Below are 20,240 nucleotides of genomic sequence, written 5' to 3'. Positions count from 1 at the left end.
TGAAAAATTAATAAAAAAGCTACATATTTTGGCAGCTGCTGCTTTCATTTTCAATAAAATGAAAAAAGCTGTCCAAGAGAAAACGTCAATAAAGAAGAAACAGTTTTCTAAAAATCAGAAACCCTCATTTATAAAAGTTTGCTGCAGATGACTTAACTGAAAATAAATGAATAGTTCCTATGTGTATAATACATATTTATCTATTTGACTTATGCCTTTATTCCACCAACTTACAACATCTGAGGTACAATTTGTTACATTACTTTTGTTTTTTGCACAACATGCAGGTGAAGTGACTTCCTCAGGGTCACACAGTGGTGTCAGTACCAGGATTTGAACTGACAAGCTCCGGGTTTGCTGAAATATTACTGAAGAAAGAAAAAAAACGAAAACGGGCAAATGGTGCTATGCATACAAATGTCCATCCATCCATTATCCAACCTGCTATATCCTAAATACAGGAGCCACTAAGTAGATATGTATATATACAGTATATATATGTATATATATATATTTATATATATATATATATATATATATATATATATATATGTGAATATATGTATGTATATATGTATGTCTATATATATATATATATATATATATATATTTATATATATGTGTATGTAGCTATGTAAATTTGTATATGTATATATATGTTTATGTGGATGTGTATATGTGTATATACGTATGTATATGTAGATATGTATATATATATCTATATGTATATATATGTTTATGTGTGTGTGTGTATATTATATATATATAAAAGACAGCAACACTCATAACAATGACAACACAATTACATTGACAATCATGTTACGTTATTTTTAAAATGTTTCTTTTTTTTTTTCATAACCTCTTTAACACACTACTTCTCCGCTGCAAACCGTGGGTATTTTGCTATATATATATATATATATATATATATATATATATATATATGTGTCTGTATGTGTATATACAGTATATATATTTATATATATATATATATATATATGTGTGTATGTATGTATGTGTGTATATGTATGTGTATATATGTTGATATATGTATATATATGTGGATGTCTATATGTATATATATATATATATATATATATATATATATATGTATATATGTACATATGTGTATATGTAGATATGTATATAAGTATATATGTTTATGTATATATATGTTTACATAACCTCTTTAACACACTACTTCTCCGCTGCGAAGCGCGGGTATTTTGCTAGTTGATTTAATAAAGCACATACTTTTAAGGTTAATAGGTTTGATGCACGTTATTGTTCTTGACTAACCTATATTTATTTATATTTCTTTTACAGCAAGAACAAATCTGAGTAATTACATCAGCAGTAACTGCCCAATTGGACACTTCCCATGTGGAAATCTAACAGTGTGTTTACCTCAAGTGCTGCATTGCAATGGCGTCGAGAACTGTGAAAATGGCGCTGATGAGGAGAATTGTGGTGAGACCAAATATTACAGCATTAATTGTTTGACTTTAAATGTAAACTTGGTTATATCTGTAAATTTTTACCATTTTTTATGTGTCAGTGAATCAGAACTAATAAGGTATAAATTTCATCAACATTACTATAAGAAAGTAAATACATTCACTGATAAGTGATGTGTTAACTACAAATGTGTCATTTCAATAACATCTAAAGGTTATGGTGAACAACTACCACTAAATGGTGACACATTTGATTATTTATTCAACCCAAATCAAAAGAAACAAAGCTCTCTGGATTTTAAAATGTGGGTGCACCCTATCCTCAATACCTGGTTTTGATATAAGTAAGTAATAGCTTGTATTTCCATTGCTTACATCAATTGGGAAGAATCTTCAGCTACTCTTCCAGTGGTTCATCCATGTGATATTTAAGGACTTTCTGCATTTACGTAAGACACACACAAATCACGTCAATGAGATTTAGATCTGGCCTTTGAATTGACCATTCTAAAATTTTTAACTGCTTTGTTTTGAGCTTTTTATTTGTGGCTTTTATTTGGGAATTTCAGATCTTCACTCTACTGAGCCTTTCACTTGATTTAGTTTCAACTAACTGGACTTCACATTTTCCACAAACATTCTTTATTATATTCTGGAATTCACTTGGTGGCAGTAAGGCAGTAAACAGCAAACCAACTCCAAATTGTAATGATCCTGCAACCACACTTTAGATTTTGAATGAGATTATTCTGATCAAAGGCATTTTATGATTTGTTCCAAACATTAAATCTGGCTTCAAGGCAATATACAATGTAACTCCAGCTCTGTTCCAGAAGACTGATTCAACACACATGTGATACCGAGCAAACATAAGTTGAACATTTATGTTCTTTTCTTGAAAGTTGAATTTGACCACAAATAAAATAACACTAATTGTGTGAAGTAAAGTCTTTAAATCCTTTGATGTATTTTGGAGACACCTTCTTTCCAGTTTAGTGCCTGGTTATTACATAGTGACACTCTTAATACACTGATTATATAACCTGTCTATTACCTGCTTATGTTCAAAGTAGAAATAAAGGAAGGTAATAAACAGGGAATTCAGTTAGAGAATATAGAAAGCATCCGTAATGATCCCAATATTGACAATGATAAAAACTGAAAGTTAACACATTGGAAATGGAGAAATAAATTGGAAGAAAATGCTCAAAGTGCTGGTGCACTGCAAACACTAACACTAAGATCTACATTGATTACTTATCTTAGATGGGTAGCACAACTCATATATATGTAGTTATATATAAATTTATTTTCCATGTGGAGTTAGCAAACTGAACCATAGTTATGCATATTTGCCGCACAAGTCTTAATCTTCTTCCTCTTCATCTTTTCTTTGCTATTCTACAAATCCTTCTCTCTCTCTCTTTTCTCCAAATTTTCGTACACCTCCTCCACAGCCTGTGCCTTGGCTCTTGCCACTACCCTCTTTGCCCCTTTGTTTGACTGCCTATACATTTCTATGTCTTCCTCGTTTCCTGATTGGTATCATGTCTTTTTTGCCTCCTTCTTAGCCTTTATCACATCCTGCACCTCTCTGTTACATTACCGTGTCTCTTTGTCACCAGGTGGGCTCTTTTCTGTTGTCCTACCCAACCAACACCTCTTCATCTGCTCTTAATATAACTTTGCTGTTCTTCTCCCACCATTCCTCCACACTCTCAAATGACTGCACTTCATTTAAAACTTTCTCCCTAGACCTGTTCTTAAGCCCTTCCTCTTTTACTCTCCACCACTTTGTTCTTGATGCTGTTTGCTCTGATTATCCTGCTAATTCTGGTCTCCCAGTTCAGCATCACCACTTTATGCTGCACTGTCACACTTTCCCCATTTATGACCTTAGAATTCTTTATCTATTTCAAAGGAGATCTTCTACACATTAGAAAGTCTATTTGGCGTTCCTTTCCTCCAATGCTGTAAGTCACAAGCTGATTTATGTTCTTTTCAAAAAATGTACCACATTTTACCAAATCAGTTGCCACGGAAAATTCTACTATCCTTTCCCCTACTCCCCATCTTCCATGATCCCTCTATATCATCTTTCTACACTCTCCCACATGCCCATTTAGATCACCAACAACAACTGCCTTTTCTCCCTCTTCTACTACTCTAAGCTCTTCATCTATTTGTGCCCAGAAAACATCTTTCAGCCACAGTACAAAGCACAGTATACAGCACTTTGTCTTCTGTTCTCTCTCTCTCTCTCTGCCACCTCCACTCCTCCACACAAGTATCGTCCTCCTTCCACCTGACTCTGGTTCTCTTCAAGTCCTTTTATCCAAACCCCAGGAGTACTTCAAGGGAAATGAAGGTGTGGCTCTGAAGCACTTCCGGGTGAGGTTGGAGCCCTAAGGAGTAGAGACTCCCAAATCCTACATCCCCCCCTCATGAACCCCACGGGACCCAACAGGGCTATTCCCAAGGACTATAATACCCAGTAATGCCTTGTGGACACCCATGTAGGGATCCCACCCTGGGTTGGCTGCCATCTAGCATCTTGGGGGAGACAAAGACCTGTGTAATCTGTCTTCCCCTGTCCTTCCAATTTGAGGGCATCCTGGCCGGATCACATACAATGACTTTGAATGGAAAAGATTTTTTTTTTACTATAAATATGTCTGAACATCATAACAATCACATGCAGCAGAAAGTGAAAATCTTTTTATTGTTTTTCCTTTATCTTCTGACACAAAGATACTGTATGATCATCTGGTATTTGCGAAGCCGCCTGCAAAACCCTAATGGAATGTATTCTTAAAAAGCACATATTTCGTTTTTGTTGGTCATCACATTACATTATTCTACCACTATGAGTTGGCTTATAAAAATTCAGCAGCTTTAAAAAATTGATGGATGGATACATTTTTATTATGTATTTGCTCATTCTGGCTGGATGGGTAGGTAAACAGTTATTTTCAAAGATAGGTACTTGTTACTTGCAGACGTTTTTTTCCGTATGGCTTTGTTGTCATTGTCTTCATGTCATTTCATATAAAACCATAAGTCCACAACTAACTAGTAATGTTAAAAAGGGATGCAAACCACTATGGAATATTTCAGTGGAATAATTCACCTATCCTGTTAAACTAAACTTTAGTCTCAGTAACTAAGAGGTGAAGCTAATACTGTGAATGACTAGATATGCCTTTGTATTGGAAATTGGAATGTTTTGTGATAAACAATTTAAATTTTGTTTTGCATCATCACTAAAAATTTCAGACAGCTTTGAGAAAAATAAATTCACATGGTCACATTCAATGGCCTATTCTGTGATTATACTCTAATGTACATTAATGGTGTCAGTTGCTATTATTTATGCTATGATTTATAGAGTTTAAAGTAATTTAAAGCAGTATACTAATTGAGGGTAGCACAGTGGAGCAGTACCCAACAGCTCTGCAGTCCTAGGTTCAATTTACTTCTGATCATTTCTGTGTGGAGTTTGCATGTTCTACTTGTTTTCCTCTAGGTACTCCAATCCCCCGTAAAATACACACACATATCCAAAATATTTGCAGATTAGAACAATTTGTGACCTAGTGAACATACCTACAATGGACAGGCACCCCACTCAGGGCCTCCATGGACAGATGATGACAGTATACAGTAACTCATGGTTGTTTTTTGACAAATGGTTCACTGTAACAACACCATTTATTTATATAGCACATTTTCATAAAAATGGTGTAGCTCAAAGTGCTTTACAAGATGAAGAAAGTAATGTTTATAAAAAAACAAAAATAAGATTAGGCAATACTAAGTAACAAAGAATAAAGTAAGGTCCAATGGCCGGGAGGACACAAAAAAAATAACTCTAGATGGCTGGAGGAAAAAAAATGAGTTCTGCAGGGGTTCCAAAGGCCACAAGACCACCCAGCCCCCTCTAGGCATTCTACCTAACATAAATGGTCTAAATCAGTCCTCATGGCTTCATATGAAAGAATTTGATGATGATGGTCATATGGACCTCTGGCCTTCAATCCATCAACGTAGTGACATCACGGTGCTTTGATCAGGTGGTGGTGGTGCAGATCGCCACCACAGAAAAAACAGAAAAAGAACAGTAGAGCAACATATGGATTAGTATGGATTGCAGAGCCATGAAGAAAATGATAATTCAAAGCACATACAGAATATTAGAGGTACACTAAAATGTAGCTATGAGAAAGTCATGTTATAATAATTACTTTGTAGCACTTTTTAAAATGCTCCTAGCGAATTTCTATTAGTAAGCTATTCCAGATTTAAGGTGCATAAGAGCAGAGGGCTACCTCACATCTTCTTTTAAGTTTAGGTCTTGGAATTATAAATAGACCCTCATTTGACGATCTGAGGTTACTATTTGGAGTGTAAGGTGACAGGCATTCCAAAATATAGGATGGAGTGAGATCATTTAAGGCTTTGTAAACCATTAGCAGTATTTTAAAGTCAATTCTAAATGGCACAGGTAACCAATGCAACAACATCAAAACCTGAGAGATGTGTTCAGATTTTCTTTTCCTAGTTAAGATTCTGGCAGCTGCATTCTGCACTCGTTGTAATCGATTGATGTCTTCCTTGGGTAGTTCTGAAAGGAGTGCGTTACAGTAATCTAGTCCAGTGCTTCACAGACTCGGTCTTGAGGGTTCACTGTGGCTTCAGGTTTTTGTTCCAACCAGATTCATAATCAGTGACACAAACTGATAACACTAATCTCATTTAATTAGCTCGTCTTTTTTTCTTTTATTCTACATTCAGAAAAGCACAGCAGCATGATTTTTCCATTTATAACACATTTAGAAATATTTCTGCTTTTGCTATTGATTTAAATGATTATCTCTTTTGTTGATTTCATTTTATTTTGCCTTTCTCTGTGCAGTTTCCCCCCTTCTTTGTATCTTATTAATGGCAATTAAAAACAAGCAGAGCAGACACCCAGGCAAACAACACGGAATCATGAAAGGCTGCAACAAACTTTAGCGTCTGACCAATTAATTAGTAAATAATGGATTAATTAAGCAATTAACACCTGGAAAAGTAAAATGAAAATCAAGATGAAAATATTGTTAAAAAGAAAATAAAGACATTATTCCCATATAACATCTTGGTACATTTTAATAAATTATATATTATATATATATATATATATATATATTCATTGCATTCGTAGTCTGTGTCACAATCTGATTGTATGAGTGGTTACCCACCAGGTAACGCTTGTGGTTGGTCAGCAAGTCAGCTACCATCCGCCACGGTGCCCTCATTTCAGTTGCGAGAAGCAGATCATAGAATGATTGAAATAGTTTTACTGTCAAATAATGCAAAGAGGACGCGACACGTGTTTCACCCTAATTCTGGGCTCATCAGGCGTACACACTCACTGCACCCCCCTCTCGGGGAATTGAACCTCGGACGTTAGCGCCAGAGGCGAAGCCTCTAACGTTGCGCCACGGCGTGTGGTTCATTCACCAATCTTAGTTTTCTAATTTCTATATTGTTCCCCAAACACAGAACTTGGGAAACAACAGTTTATTTACTTAGCACAGGAGTCCAATTAAAGCAGGAGCTGGTTGGAACAAAAACCTGCAGCCACAGTGGGTCCCCAGGACCGAGGTTGGGAAACACTAATCTGGTCGACTAAAAACAAAAGCGTGAACTAATTTTTCAGTATCTTGTAAAGTTATAAGGGATCTAACTTTTGCTGTATTTCTTAAATTAAAAAATGCTGTCCTGGTAATCTGATTAATATGTGATTTAAAATTCAGGTCAGAGTCAATAATTACCCCTACATTTTTTACCTCTGTCTTGACTTTTAAAGCCTAATGGATCAAGTTTATTTCTAATACCCTCACCGTATCCATTTTTGCCAACAACTAAGATTTCTGTTTTCTCCTTCTTTAGTTTAAGAAAATTACTATTCATCTACTCAGAAACAGAGGTAAGACATTGTGTCAGTGAGACAAGAGAGTCGGGGTCATCTGGTGCTATTGATAAATACAGTTGTGTGTCATCAGCATAGCTGTGGTAGCTCACCTTGTACCTTGAGATAATCTGACCTAATGGAAACATGGGAGATCGAAAAGAGCAGTGGACCCAGAATAGATCCCTGTGGAACACCATATAGAATGTTATTTGTGGTGATTGTGCTTCAAAGACAAAGAATTTTCTACCTGCCAGGTAGGATTCAAACCAATTTGGGACACTGCCAGAGAGGCCCACCCATTGACTAAGGCGATTTCTATGAATATTGTGATCAATGGTATCAAATGCTGCGCTCAAATCTAAGAGGATGAGAACAGATACACAACCTCTGTCTACATTTACCCACAAGTCATTTACTAATGTAATGAGTGCAGTTTCTGTACTGTGATTTGTTCTGTAAAGATCTTTCTTCTAATCATAGTGCCCTCTGGGTAATTTACTCCCTTCTTTCCATAAATATTAAGGAAGATGTTCATTCACAGTCAGTTGAATCCAGCATGAGGCAATGGACCACAAACAAGTTACTGCTGTGCATTAAGCAACAATGCATTTTCATTTATGCAAAAGTGTAGAGCAAGCTCCTCTTTTTTGAAAGCCTGTTTGTTTTCTTACATTCTGTTAATACATGCTTTCTCTCGATTTAGGAGATAACAGCGGATGGGCTGACATTTTTGACAAGTCGGTAAAAAAACCTCCAAATAAGACGATTCCCGAAGACTGCTGTAAGTATGTGCTAACAAACATAACTTGTGTTTGGAATTTTGGGCGGAATAGATCTTCTGTTTATTTAGTTACAGTTTCCCAGGAAAGTAATTTTAAGCTCTGGTCTTCTGTTAGTCTGGCTGCAGTCTGCTGTGATGTTTTACTTGCTCTGGACTTCAGTGACACAGGTCAACCACCAGATGGCACTGTCCTTAAAATTCACTGTTGTAAAAAAAGAATGTACCCCCTGTCTGTGGTCTTTTCCTGAGAAAGTGGGATTTGTGTTCACTATGTTGTTGAGAATGGACCAGGGGTTGGGAATTGTATAAGGAACAAACACACACATCCATATTGAGTTGTATATATAAGATTTCCTACTGTATTAACTCATTTTTGAACGACACATCTTACTGTTGGTACATATCAGTTTACAAAATGGTGGAGTTTTCTCAGTTTAGTTTTAAAGAAGTGTACTTTTTGTCTTACATTGTTTTAAAGCTGTCATTGTGCTTAATGAAGTATATAGGCAATAAATTATTGGTTGCAGTATAGAAAAGACGACAATTAATCCCATTATGGTGTGATGTCTGCAGTGGAATGAAGATTAATTTTCAGTGACTCAAAATAAAATGAGGAAATTTATGTGTGAAGAAATAACAGTCATTATTTTCTTTTGTTTTTAATTGTGAAGGTGAATAATATTCCAGTTAAAGGACACAAAATGTGTTTTCAAAATCACATTCTGGTTGTGCCTCCTATTGTAAAATTGATTTATTTTTACATTGTGATATTAGCTTTTTTCATTTTTAACAAGCAGTTATGTTGCTTTTGTATGTTTTACATTTCATGTATATAATTACAGGAGGAGATAAAAGTGAACTCAGCTCATTAAATGCTGGAGACTTTTTCATTATGAATCTCTCAAGTCAAAATCCAAAAATCAAAAATAATAGAAAAGCTAACAGAAATGCTGGTCTGAAGTAAAAGTGTAAAATGGGATTGTGATGCTGTGGTTAGAGCTGCAGCCAAATGTTCCAGAATTCTCAGTTTGAATCCAATGCCCGGCCATTGTGCTTGTGTCATTTGCATTTATCCTTGTGTCTTTCTGGGTTTTGTGCTCTGGTCTTTGTTCCACATCCCCAAAGATGTTTGGTTTATGTTAACTGGAAATTCCAAGTTTGCTCTTTGTGTGTTAGAGTATAGCTTAAATATTAACTGAACTAAATTCCTTAGCTGTCTGAGGTATGCTTGAATTTCTCCTTCTGAAATTCCTTCCTTTCTCTATCCTTTCTGGATCCATTTCTGATCTTTTACTGTCTTCACCTATTCCATCAACACTAGATAGTCTTGTTGACCAGTATAACTCAGCCCTTCATTCAGCATTAGATAAAACAGCTCCTTTAAAGCATAAGGAGGTTTCCTTTAAGCGTTCAGCTCCTTGGTATAACTCAGAATTGCGATCTATGAAAGCAGCTGGCCGACGCCTTGAGAGAATGTCACGTAAGACTGGCCTCACCGTGCATATCCAGGCTTTTTCTGACCATCAAAGAGCTTACAGAGAAGCACTAACTGCTGCCAAGAACACCCACTATGGTAGAATAATAGAAAGTGGCCATGATAACCCAAGGGTTTTGTTCTCTGTAGTTAATAAAATAATCGAACCCGCATGTGGCCCAACTACCTCTTCTACTGAAGTCTGTGAGGAACTCCTCCACTTTTTCTGTAACAAAATTAAAGATCTAAATAATTCAACGAACATAATTACATCATCTGTTTATATCTCTCCCTGTTTTTCCACTCCATCCAGCTCCTTCTCCAAGTTCTCACCAGTCACATCTGTGTTTGTTAATAACCTGCTTTGTAAGATGAGGCCGACTACTTGTGTACTGGACCCCATCCCCACCACACTACTTAACTCCTGCCTTCATGCCATAATCCGGACTGTTACAACAATAATAAACTCATCCCTGTGCCGCTCACTTTTAAAATTGCTTCTGTAACCTCAATGTTAAAAAAGTCTGGTCTTGATGCTGACAATCTTAACAATTTCCGGCCTATTTCCCACTTACCTTTCCTGTCAAAAGTTCTTCAGCGTGTTGTAGCTTCCCAACTCACCAATTACTTAACCTCTAATAATTTGATGGAACCCTTTTAGTCTGGTTTCAGGGCGCGGTACAGCTGTGAAACTGCTCTGCTACGGGTAACCAATGATTTGCTTATGGCAGCAGACTCTGGCCAAACCAGCATATTAATTCTGTTAGACCTCAGGGCAGCATTTGACACTGTCAGACATGACATTCTACTGTCCAGAATGGAGAACATGCTGGGTATCTCTGGCACTGCCCTCCAGTGGTTCAAGTCCTATCTGACTGATAGGCAAGAGTTTGTTAGTCTTGGCAACAGCAGATCCAGCTCAGCGCCAGTCACACAAGGAGTCCCTCAAGGCTCTGTCCTTGGCCCTCTTCTCTTCTGTATTTACATGCTTCCCTTTGGCCATATTATACATAGCTATGGACTGGGTTATCATTTTTATGCAGATGATACTCAACTCTACTTCAGTGTCAAAAGTGGAATTTCATCAGAGCTTTCTCAGCTCACAACCTGCCTTAGTGAAAATAAAACATGGATGGAGCAGAACTCTTTAAAATTAAATTGCAACAAAACTGAATTCCTACAAATTGGGACTAAAATGCAGCTTAATAAAATGAGCTCCTTCCCAGTCTGTCTTGGCAGTGATCTCATCAGACCTGCCTCTACTGTAAAGAATCTTGGTGTAATTTTTGATTCCTCCCTCTCTTATTTCGCCAACATAAATCACATTAAGAAACTTTCTTACTTTCACCTCCGTAACATATCCGTGTTCGCTCCTTCCTCTCCTTCTCTAATGCTGAGAAACTTGTCCATGCTTTTATCACATCCTGCATCGATTATTGTTAATTCCCTACTGGCAGGTGCCCCTTCTAATCTTATATCACAGCTCCAGCTTATTCAAAACTCAGCTGCAAGAGTCCTGACACGAACAAGCAGCAGCGAGCACATCACACCCATCCTGCTCCATCTCCACTGGCTCCCTGTGTCTTACAGAATTGAATATAAAATCCTACTAATAACCTACAAAGCCTTAAATAACCTCACACCAAACTACATCAGTGACCTTCTCCATCACTATGTGCCTGCCTGCCCACCCACTAAGGTCCTCTGATTCTGGTAATCTTGTTGTGCCCCACACTAATCTACACTCCATGGGTGACAGGACCTTCAGCTGTATAGCGCCCAGACTCTGGAATGACCTACCAAAATTAATCAGGTCAGCTGACTCAATGAATTCTTTTAAAAAAACAACTCAAAACTCATCTGTTCAGGAAGGCTTTTAGCTCAACTTGACTTTATTACCCTTCTAAGTTTACTTCTCTGTCAAGATGTTCATGTAACCTGTATGTGTGTGCGAGACCTTCAATTATGTTGTCTGTTAGGCATTTTCTCTGAATTCACTGTCGTAATCTTCTTTATTTATTTATCTGGTTTGTACAATGCTATATACTGTATGCACTGCTGTTCTTATATTCTGTAAGTGCCTTGAGCATGGGAAAGGTGCTATATAAATAAAATATATTGTTATTATTACTAACTTCAACATGTACACAGTGAAGTCCATCATCACTGGTAGCATCACATCCTGGTATGGCACCTGCTCACCTCAAGAGGGTAAGGCACTAGAGAGAGTAGTAAAGGTGACAATGAATATTACTAACACTGCGCTGTATTCTGTTCAGGACGTATCTGACACACGCTGCCTTAGAAAAGCAAACAGGATTATTAAAAACAAGAGCTATCCCGCACAGCTAATTTTCTCAAGCCTCTCTTCTGTCAAATGGTACAGTATTGGCACTCACACAGGTAGATTCAGGAACACTGTGTACCCACAAGTCATAATACTGCTGAGCAGTCAATCATATATATGTCAAGTCATGCCATTTACTGATCTGCTTAATCCAGACACATCCCAGCTAGCACACACACACAGAGATACAATTTCATGTTTTCTGCTACAGAATCTGGATGTTGTTCACTCTCCAAACTTCAACCACTAGCAGCCCACCAACCAACCACTAACTCTCTGCCACTCTTCCATCAAGTAAGTTTATAGACCTATAGGACTTCCTGCAAACAAGTGGCAAGTATGATAGCTCTGTCAGGCAAAACCATGGAGATTTATATACTCCGTAATCTTGCCAACGGAGCACAATGAAGAACGCTGATATTTGTTAAACAGGAGATGATACTGTTGTAGATAGAGTGTCTCACACCAGAAACCCAGAACATAATTAATACAGACAAGTTTTAGATTAAAAAATTTTTTAATTCTCCCAAATAACCTTCTTGTGGGCTGTCTTCACATTGTACAATTACCTTACCTTCTCCTCCTCCAGTCCAGGTGAGCATTAACCTCCTCCATTCCTGACTCTCATTAAGCTGGCTGAGGAGGAAAAGCTCCTTTTAAAGCCAAATGTGGGAGTACTTGTGGCATCTCAGAGGTGTAACTCAGGAACACAATCAGGTTGGATGGAGCTCTAAAATGAAATAGGAGCATCCTGCCAGTAGCTCTCACCAGTAACTCCAAATGGCTCTACCTGACTTGCCTGTTAAAACTACATTTTCCACGAGGCCAGAGGAATGCTGGGGAACTGCCAGAGGGATGCTGCCACCCAGTGTACTGGACGAATGCGTTGCTTTGGGAGGCAGTCTCCCACAACCATTCCATTATCAAGGCATCCCATTCCAAGGCATAAAACGGCCAGGTATCCTAGCCAGGGTGCCAGCCAGTTAACGCCTTCCATTACCTCCCTATTATATAAAAAAATCTTGGGATGAGACGAGACTTTTTCATAGAGACGAGACATTTTCAGAGAGATAATTTCATGTCCCGTGAGACGAGACTTTGCACCAAGAGATGAATTGAAAACCTAACAGGTCCAAGCGGGGGCGGAAATAAAAGACAAACAGTAGAAGAAGAAAAGACAAAGAGTAGAAGACAAAAACATAAATGTGCAGAGCAGGTTAGAAATTATGAAAGTACTAAAATTCAAAAGTCTCAAAAAACTGAAATTAAAGATCGCATTAGTGCTAACAAATGGAAATTACTACTCGGTGAAATAACGGAACAGCCAAAAGAGATCGAATATATGGACATAGGTGATATGACAGCTACTACAAGTTTAATTTGTTTTGTTTTTTTATATATTTTTATTTTGTAAATTTTCATTGTAATCATTCCATACTGACAGATCAATTTATAACCCAACAAAAGTGAAGACAAATCAAACCCCACCCCTGAGAAGGAGAGCTTAGCTAAAGGAAAATTGCTTAAGGCTTTTTAATAAGGTAACATTAAACAAAAGAAAGGGAGAATATATATGTAAATAAGATGGAGAAGGGAGTTAAATACGGTAATAGTTATTTCTCTTATTCTAAAATAATATTGATTAAGTCCTGCCAGGTTTTGAAAAAATTTTGTACAGATCCTCTAACTGAGAATTTGATTTTTTCCAATTTCAAATATAAAACATCAGTTTCCCACTGACTTATAAGAGGAGCATTAGGATTCTTCCAATTTAACAAAATAAGTCTGCGTGCCAAAAGTGTAGTGAATGCAATCACCGTTTAATTTTAAAGAAACCACAATTCAGTCAGGTTTATATTTATGATCACAGAGAAGCGATGCAACATACAGTAGAATCGTAAGAGTTAAACAATCGGACGTATTAGAAATTCTAAAGCCAATAATGGATACAAATCTATATGTCCAAAAGTTTCGCACTTTATACATGAAATTTATCTGAAAAACACGGTCAAAGAAGTTTTCTTGGATTTCTATATGAATCCGAAAGATCACGCTTGCACATATAATAAACCAACATGTGATGAATTGTCAGCAATAATAGTTTTGAAAGATGGAGATATCAAAGACAGAGTTGATATTCGTGTTTATCCAAAAGCACAGCACAATTCGTCACAAGCGCCAGATCCAGGAAATGGCGAGCATGCAGGACCCGCACAGGGGTTGGTGAGCGAAGCGAGCAAGGGGCAGTGCCCCCTAGTACTTTATACAAATAATATCAGTGATAACCATAAATCCTTTCATGCATATACAGATATGTGTCTCTGATACAAAGTGGAGTTGCATTTAGTTTAAAACTGTGTGAGATATTGCCCAGGATCTTAGAGCAATATACAAATGTTCTGCCATTATAAACTTATGCAAACATAATACTAGGAATTACCACACACACTTTAACCACAAATTATCTATCATCCAAACTCCGTACATGTACACCCAAGAGAAAGTGAGGAAGGCCAACAGCCAGAGTAAAACTTGAAAAGTAGAAAAGAGGGAAGAGAATTGTTTTCCCCAATGTAAATGCTTATTCTAAAATGTTATTGATTAGATCCTGTCAGATTTTAAAAATGTGTTGAACAGATCCTCTAGTGAAAATTAGATTTTTTCCAATTTCGATAGTATGACATCACTTACCCACTGACTTAAAAGAGGTGGGCTGCGATTTTTCCAGTTGTGCGAGTTAAGTGTGCTAGTAGTGAAGTAAAGACAATTACAGTTTGTTTGTCCTCCACTTTAAGGGAATCTGGGAGTCCACCAAACAGCTGTTAGTGGATTAGAAGAGATTAAGACTCCAAGGCTGTCTAATAGGTGTGACAGGTGTCTGGTCACACTTACAGGTAATCTAACTTAGACACCATTAAAATATCCAACCACACCACCCAGTTTTATTAAGAGACTGGAAACTCTTGAAATTTACTGATAATAGCAAACAGGTTTCTTTAAATTGGGCGGTGAGTAAACGCATAATGAAAGACAACACTAATTTCAGGAAAAGCAACAGTAACTTCTATTACACAAGATAATATAAAGTACATTAAAAAGATAAACGAACATAACAAAATCTAAAAATATGAGGAACGAATTTCCTTTTTTTTTTTTTTTTAAAAAAAAAAAAAAAAGGAAAACACAGTCCACACTGTAAAAGTCCGTTAAAAACAAGAATTGGAGGATACAACCTTTAATGGTGCCGAGTCCAGTTTGTGAACGGTTACCCCAACAATTAATCGTCCAACTGTCCACCGATGCACTCTGTTCACAGGACACTCATTTTCCAACAGAAGTTTTATCAAATCGTGGAATCCCTGTCAGTGTCTCCTCATCATTCTTTTTTCCCCACTCCTTGTGTTGCTGTGACCTAGGCACGCCTCACTTCTCATCCACCAGCTTTGCTCAGTCCTTTCATGCAGCTTCCCTCTCTCGCTGGACCCACAACAGGCATTCTCCTTGTGGAGCTGTCTCTTCCTCCCTGGAAGTAAGTGTGGCTGTCCTTGTGCCTCAAGTCGTGCCAGCCACACACCCCAGTCTGCCAGCGAGCCCCTGTGCTCTCTACGAGTATCTTGGCAGCATTCTCAGTGGACCGTTCCTCTCTGCCTTCTCCTGCACAGGAGTTTAAATCTCCTATAGTCCCTGCCATTGTCAGTCCTGGACAATCAGTTTAATCAATGGCACATCTAAATTTCCTGGGTTTAACAATTAATGAATTAACACAAATTAACAAAATGTATTGTTACCAACCACTAATGAGATCTGCTGATAAGAAACCAATATTGTCAAACATGTTAATTTCAGGTAAATACAGATATCCTCGAAGGAAGGAGCAGTTCTGTTATCATAACTTGGTATTGTTTGTAATCTCAGCCAGCCAAAGTGACTCCTTTGCAATACGGCAAATACCTGCATCCTGCAGACAGCCTTTTAACTTCTCACCCCCAGTCCTAACAATGGGTGCCTAATGGAACCACCCAGTGCACAAAAAATGTCCCCCTCTGACATAGGCATTTAAAGATTTTGGTCCAGAATGGTGTTAATATGGCAGTGTTTCCCAACCTCAGTCCAGGGGCCACAATGTGGTTGCAGGTTTTTATTCCAAAAAGATTCCTAATCAGCGACAACACCTGATAACACTAATCTCATTTAATTAGCTGCTATTATTTTTCTTTTATTCTACAGAAAAGCACAGCAGCATGATTTTTACATTTATCATACATTTAGAAATATTTCTACTTTTGCTATAGATTTAAATGCTTAACTCTCTTTTGTTGATTTCATTATATTTTGCTCTTCCTCTGTGCAGTTTTTCCCCTTCATTGTATGTTATTAATGACAATTAAAAATGAGCAGAGCAGACACGCTGCCAAACAACACTGAATAATCAAAGGCTGCAACTACTTTAGCATCAGACCCACTAATTACTAAATAATTGATTAATTAAACAATTAGAACACCTAGAAAAGTAGAATGAAAATCAAGATGAAAATATTGTTAAAAAGAAAAAAATGCATTATTCCCATATAACTGCTTGGTACATTTTAATATATATAAATTTTTGTTTTTACCAAACTTAGTATTCTAATTTCTATATTGTTCCCAAAACACAGAACTTGGGAATTAAACACATCACTTAATTAGCCCAGGAGTCCAATTAAAAACAGAAGCTGGTTAGAACAAAAACCTGCAGCCATAGTGGGCCTCAGGACCGAGGTTGGGAAACACTGTAATATGGCACACACCCAAACCAAGTGGTCCAGTGAGGCTGGAGCTTGATTGCAACATTCACAGGTTGGATTATGCCCTGGAAGCATTTTGGACAATTTTAAATGAGATAGATGTGTTTGATAAAAGATTTTAAGTTGACTAATTCTATACTGTGCATACGGAGCTAGAGTGAATTCTGTGCATGGCTGCCTTCAACTCCTTTTCTGAAATGTTGAGTAAGAGATCCTTTTCCTACTGTACTCTGGGATCTCTGAAAGGAAGGGACTTTAAAATGTTTTTATGTATTATAGCTAAGTCTTCAAGACTGAGGAATATTTCATTCTGGATTAGAAATAAGTGAGAGGTGAGGAAAATTGACTAGATTCCATTTAGCAAAGTTTCTAATTTGTAAGTAGTGGGAAAATTGTGTTGATGGGAAGTTAAATTTGAAGTGTGATTGCTCTTAGGATGCAAAGACATTATCTATATACTGTACAAACCTCTAAATGATTTAATCCTGTATGTTTTCCAAACATTAAAGACTGTGTATGTTTGAGAGGGTGAAAAAAAGGTATTTATCATGCAGAGGTGCCACAGATAGAAGCTTCTCTATCTTGAAGTGCTTCCTACATTGGTTCCATATTCTGAGTGAATGGACAATTGGGTTGTTAGTATATTGATGGTAACTTGTATTTACTGAGGTGCAAGGTAAGAAATATTAAGAAGTACTTCATGATTTTATTTCTTGTGTGTGTTCATCAGTTTGTGTCAATGTCCAGGTTTTAATAGCATGTATATTTCTGCCCAGTAATAAAATTGAAAGTTAGGTAATGCAATGCCACCTTCTCTTTAGGTCATTATTTCAAATTCCAAATAAATGAGGTTATGATTGAATCTAATTTCTTAAAAAATTATTTGTCAATGTATATGGGGATGGTTTGAAATAGAAAATGAAGCTTGGGAAGGATATTCCTTATGACAGTGTTGATTCTCCCTGCTAAGTAGAGATGGAAGATAGACCCATTTAGGCACGTCTTGCTTAAGTTTTTCCATGACAACAGCAGAAATTTGTTGAAAAAGAGCTTTATATTTACTTGTGATGTTTATCCCTAGGTATTTAAACAGATCTGTGATGATAAATGGGAAGGTGTCCAATCTAATATTCTGTGGTTGAGAGTTCAACAGAAAAAGTACAGATATCTTTTGAAATTCTGCTAGTGTTGTTAGGACTGCTGGCACTGAATTTTGTGGGTCTGATATGTATAGTACCATATCATCTTCATGTAGTGATGTTTTCTGTTCAAGGTCTTTTCTGATAATCTCTGATAATCAATGAACAGCCAATGGCTCAATGGTGATTACAAATTGTAGTGGTGATAAGGTACATCTTGTCTAGTATCATGTTCAAGTTTGATGTAGATAGATAGATAGATAGATAGATAGATAGATAGATAGATAGATAGATAGATAGATAGATACTTTATTAATCCCAGGGGGAAATTCACATGTAGTCTGAAATAATGTTGTTAATATAAACTGAAGCTTCTGGACTGATATACATATGTCCGAGCCGAACCCCAATTTGTCTAATGTGGTGAATAGGAAGTCCAATTTAACCATATCAAATGCTTTTCCTGCATCCAAAGATAATAAGATCTCCTGGGTGTCAGACTTTATGGGTGAATATATTACATTAAACAGGCGTCGAAGATTGTAAGCCAAGTGTCTGCCTTTAATAAATCCGGTTTGGTCTTGTGATATTACCAAAGGAAGCACTTTTTCAGTCCTTCTAGCCAGAACTTTGGAGAGTATCTTAATATTGTTATTCAGAAGTGAGATTGGTTTGTATGATGCACATTGTAATAAATCCTTATTTTTCATAGGAATGATGGTAATTAAAGCTTGGAGAAACCTTTTGGGTAGAATTTTATTGTCTCTGGCTTTTATAAATGTTCCTGATAATAGGGAAGCTAACTTAATTGAAATTTTTTAATAAAATTCAGCAGAGTAGCCATCAGGGCCAACTGCTTTCCCACTCTGAAGTAAGCTTATAGCGTCTAGTAATTCTGAGTGTCAGAGTTTATCCAGTTCCTCTGAACTAAGAGTATCTAGACTGTGATATCTGTAATGCATCAAAAATGCATTAGGTTGTGTCTTGTCTTCTTTAAACTGAGTAGAATATAAGAACTTATAGTACTCTCTAAACGTGTGCATATTTTTATGGTCAATGATTTTATCTCTGTCTGCATTGGTAATTACTGCTATTGCACTGCCTGTAGATTTGTTGAGCTATGGTCTTATTAGCCTTCTTTCTGTGTTTATAGCAATGATGTCGCAATTTAAAAATTATCTGTTCCATTTCTTTTGCTGTCAAGAGGTTGAATTCTGGTTGCAAAGCCTGTCATTTCCTTTAAAGATCCTCTTTTAGATACCTGGTGGGTTCTTGATCCATTCTGGTAATTTCACTGATTAACTTGGACACCTTCTTAGTTTCCAATGTATTTTTGTGGGAGAGATATGAACTAATCTGTTCTCTTAAAATGCCTTTAGAGTTTCCCAGAGTATTCCTGCAGAGACCACTGAGGATGCAATTGTCTCTAAAAAATAATCAATTTCTTGGATGTAAATTCTGTACAATTTTTGTCAGCTAATAACAGGGAGTTAAGATGACAACAACAAGATGAGTATGTGGAGCATAGCGATTTTCTCTCCATGATCAGAGAGGAATGGTCAGAGATCATAATAGCATCATACTTGCAAGATTTGATCATGGGGAAAGAATTGATATCTATAAAGAATAATCAATTCCTGAGTAACTGTGATTTACTGGTGACCAGAGGGAATATGCTGTTATGTTTGGATTTAGAGATCTCCACGAGTCCAATAAGTTGTGATCTATTACAAACTGTGAAATTGTTTTTGCAGTGTTAGATTTTATAACCACTGTAGCTGAAGACCTATCCAGGTCTGGATTTATAACAAAATTAAAGCCTCTGGCCATTGTGATTTTATGAGTGAACACATTAGGAATGGATGCAAATACATTTTGGATGAAGTCTGAATCATCCACATTGGGTGAGGTAAATATTTATCAAAATCACTTTACAATTAAGTAAATTACCCATCACCATCACATATCATCCTTCAGGATCAGATACTATCATCTGATACTACAAATGACAGTGTTCTGTGTATTAAGATTCCCACACCTCTAGTTTTCTTGTATAGCTGGAGTAGAATATTAGGCCAGTCCAATCTCTTTGCAACCAAAACTAATCCTTGCTTGGTCTCATGTCCTCTTTCATCCACAATTTTCAAAAAGAATGTCAAATTTTGATTTATCAGACCACCAGATATTTTTTCACCTCCCCTCAGTCCATCTTAAATAGGCTTGGGACCAAACAAGGCATTGGTGATTCTGGATCATGTTTATATACAGTTTCTTCTTCTTCATGGATGTAGCAACAAAT

General features: G+C 36.8%; 1 protein-coding gene across 1 annotated transcript in view; it reads left to right on the top strand.

Annotated features, from left to right (window-relative positions):
- rxfp2b (relaxin family peptide receptor 2b) overlaps positions 1-20,240 on the top strand; it is a 312,780-nt gene that overhangs the window by 120,425 nt on the left and 172,115 nt on the right. Inside the window, exons 3-4 of the mRNA XM_028800786.2 lie at positions 1,327-1,470; positions 8,120-8,197. Coding sequence (XP_028656619.2) covers positions 1,327-1,470; positions 8,120-8,197 — 222 coding nt within the window. The remainder of the gene's footprint in view (positions 1-1,326; positions 1,471-8,119; positions 8,198-20,240) is intronic.

This window comes from Erpetoichthys calabaricus, chromosome 4 (genome assembly GCF_900747795.2).
Source record: "Erpetoichthys calabaricus chromosome 4, fErpCal1.3, whole genome shotgun sequence".
Lineage (NCBI taxonomy): Eukaryota > Metazoa > Chordata > Cladistia > Polypteriformes > Polypteridae > Erpetoichthys > Erpetoichthys calabaricus.
The sequence above is the reverse complement of the archived record's forward strand: the minus strand, read 5'-3'. Positions and strand labels throughout refer to the sequence as shown.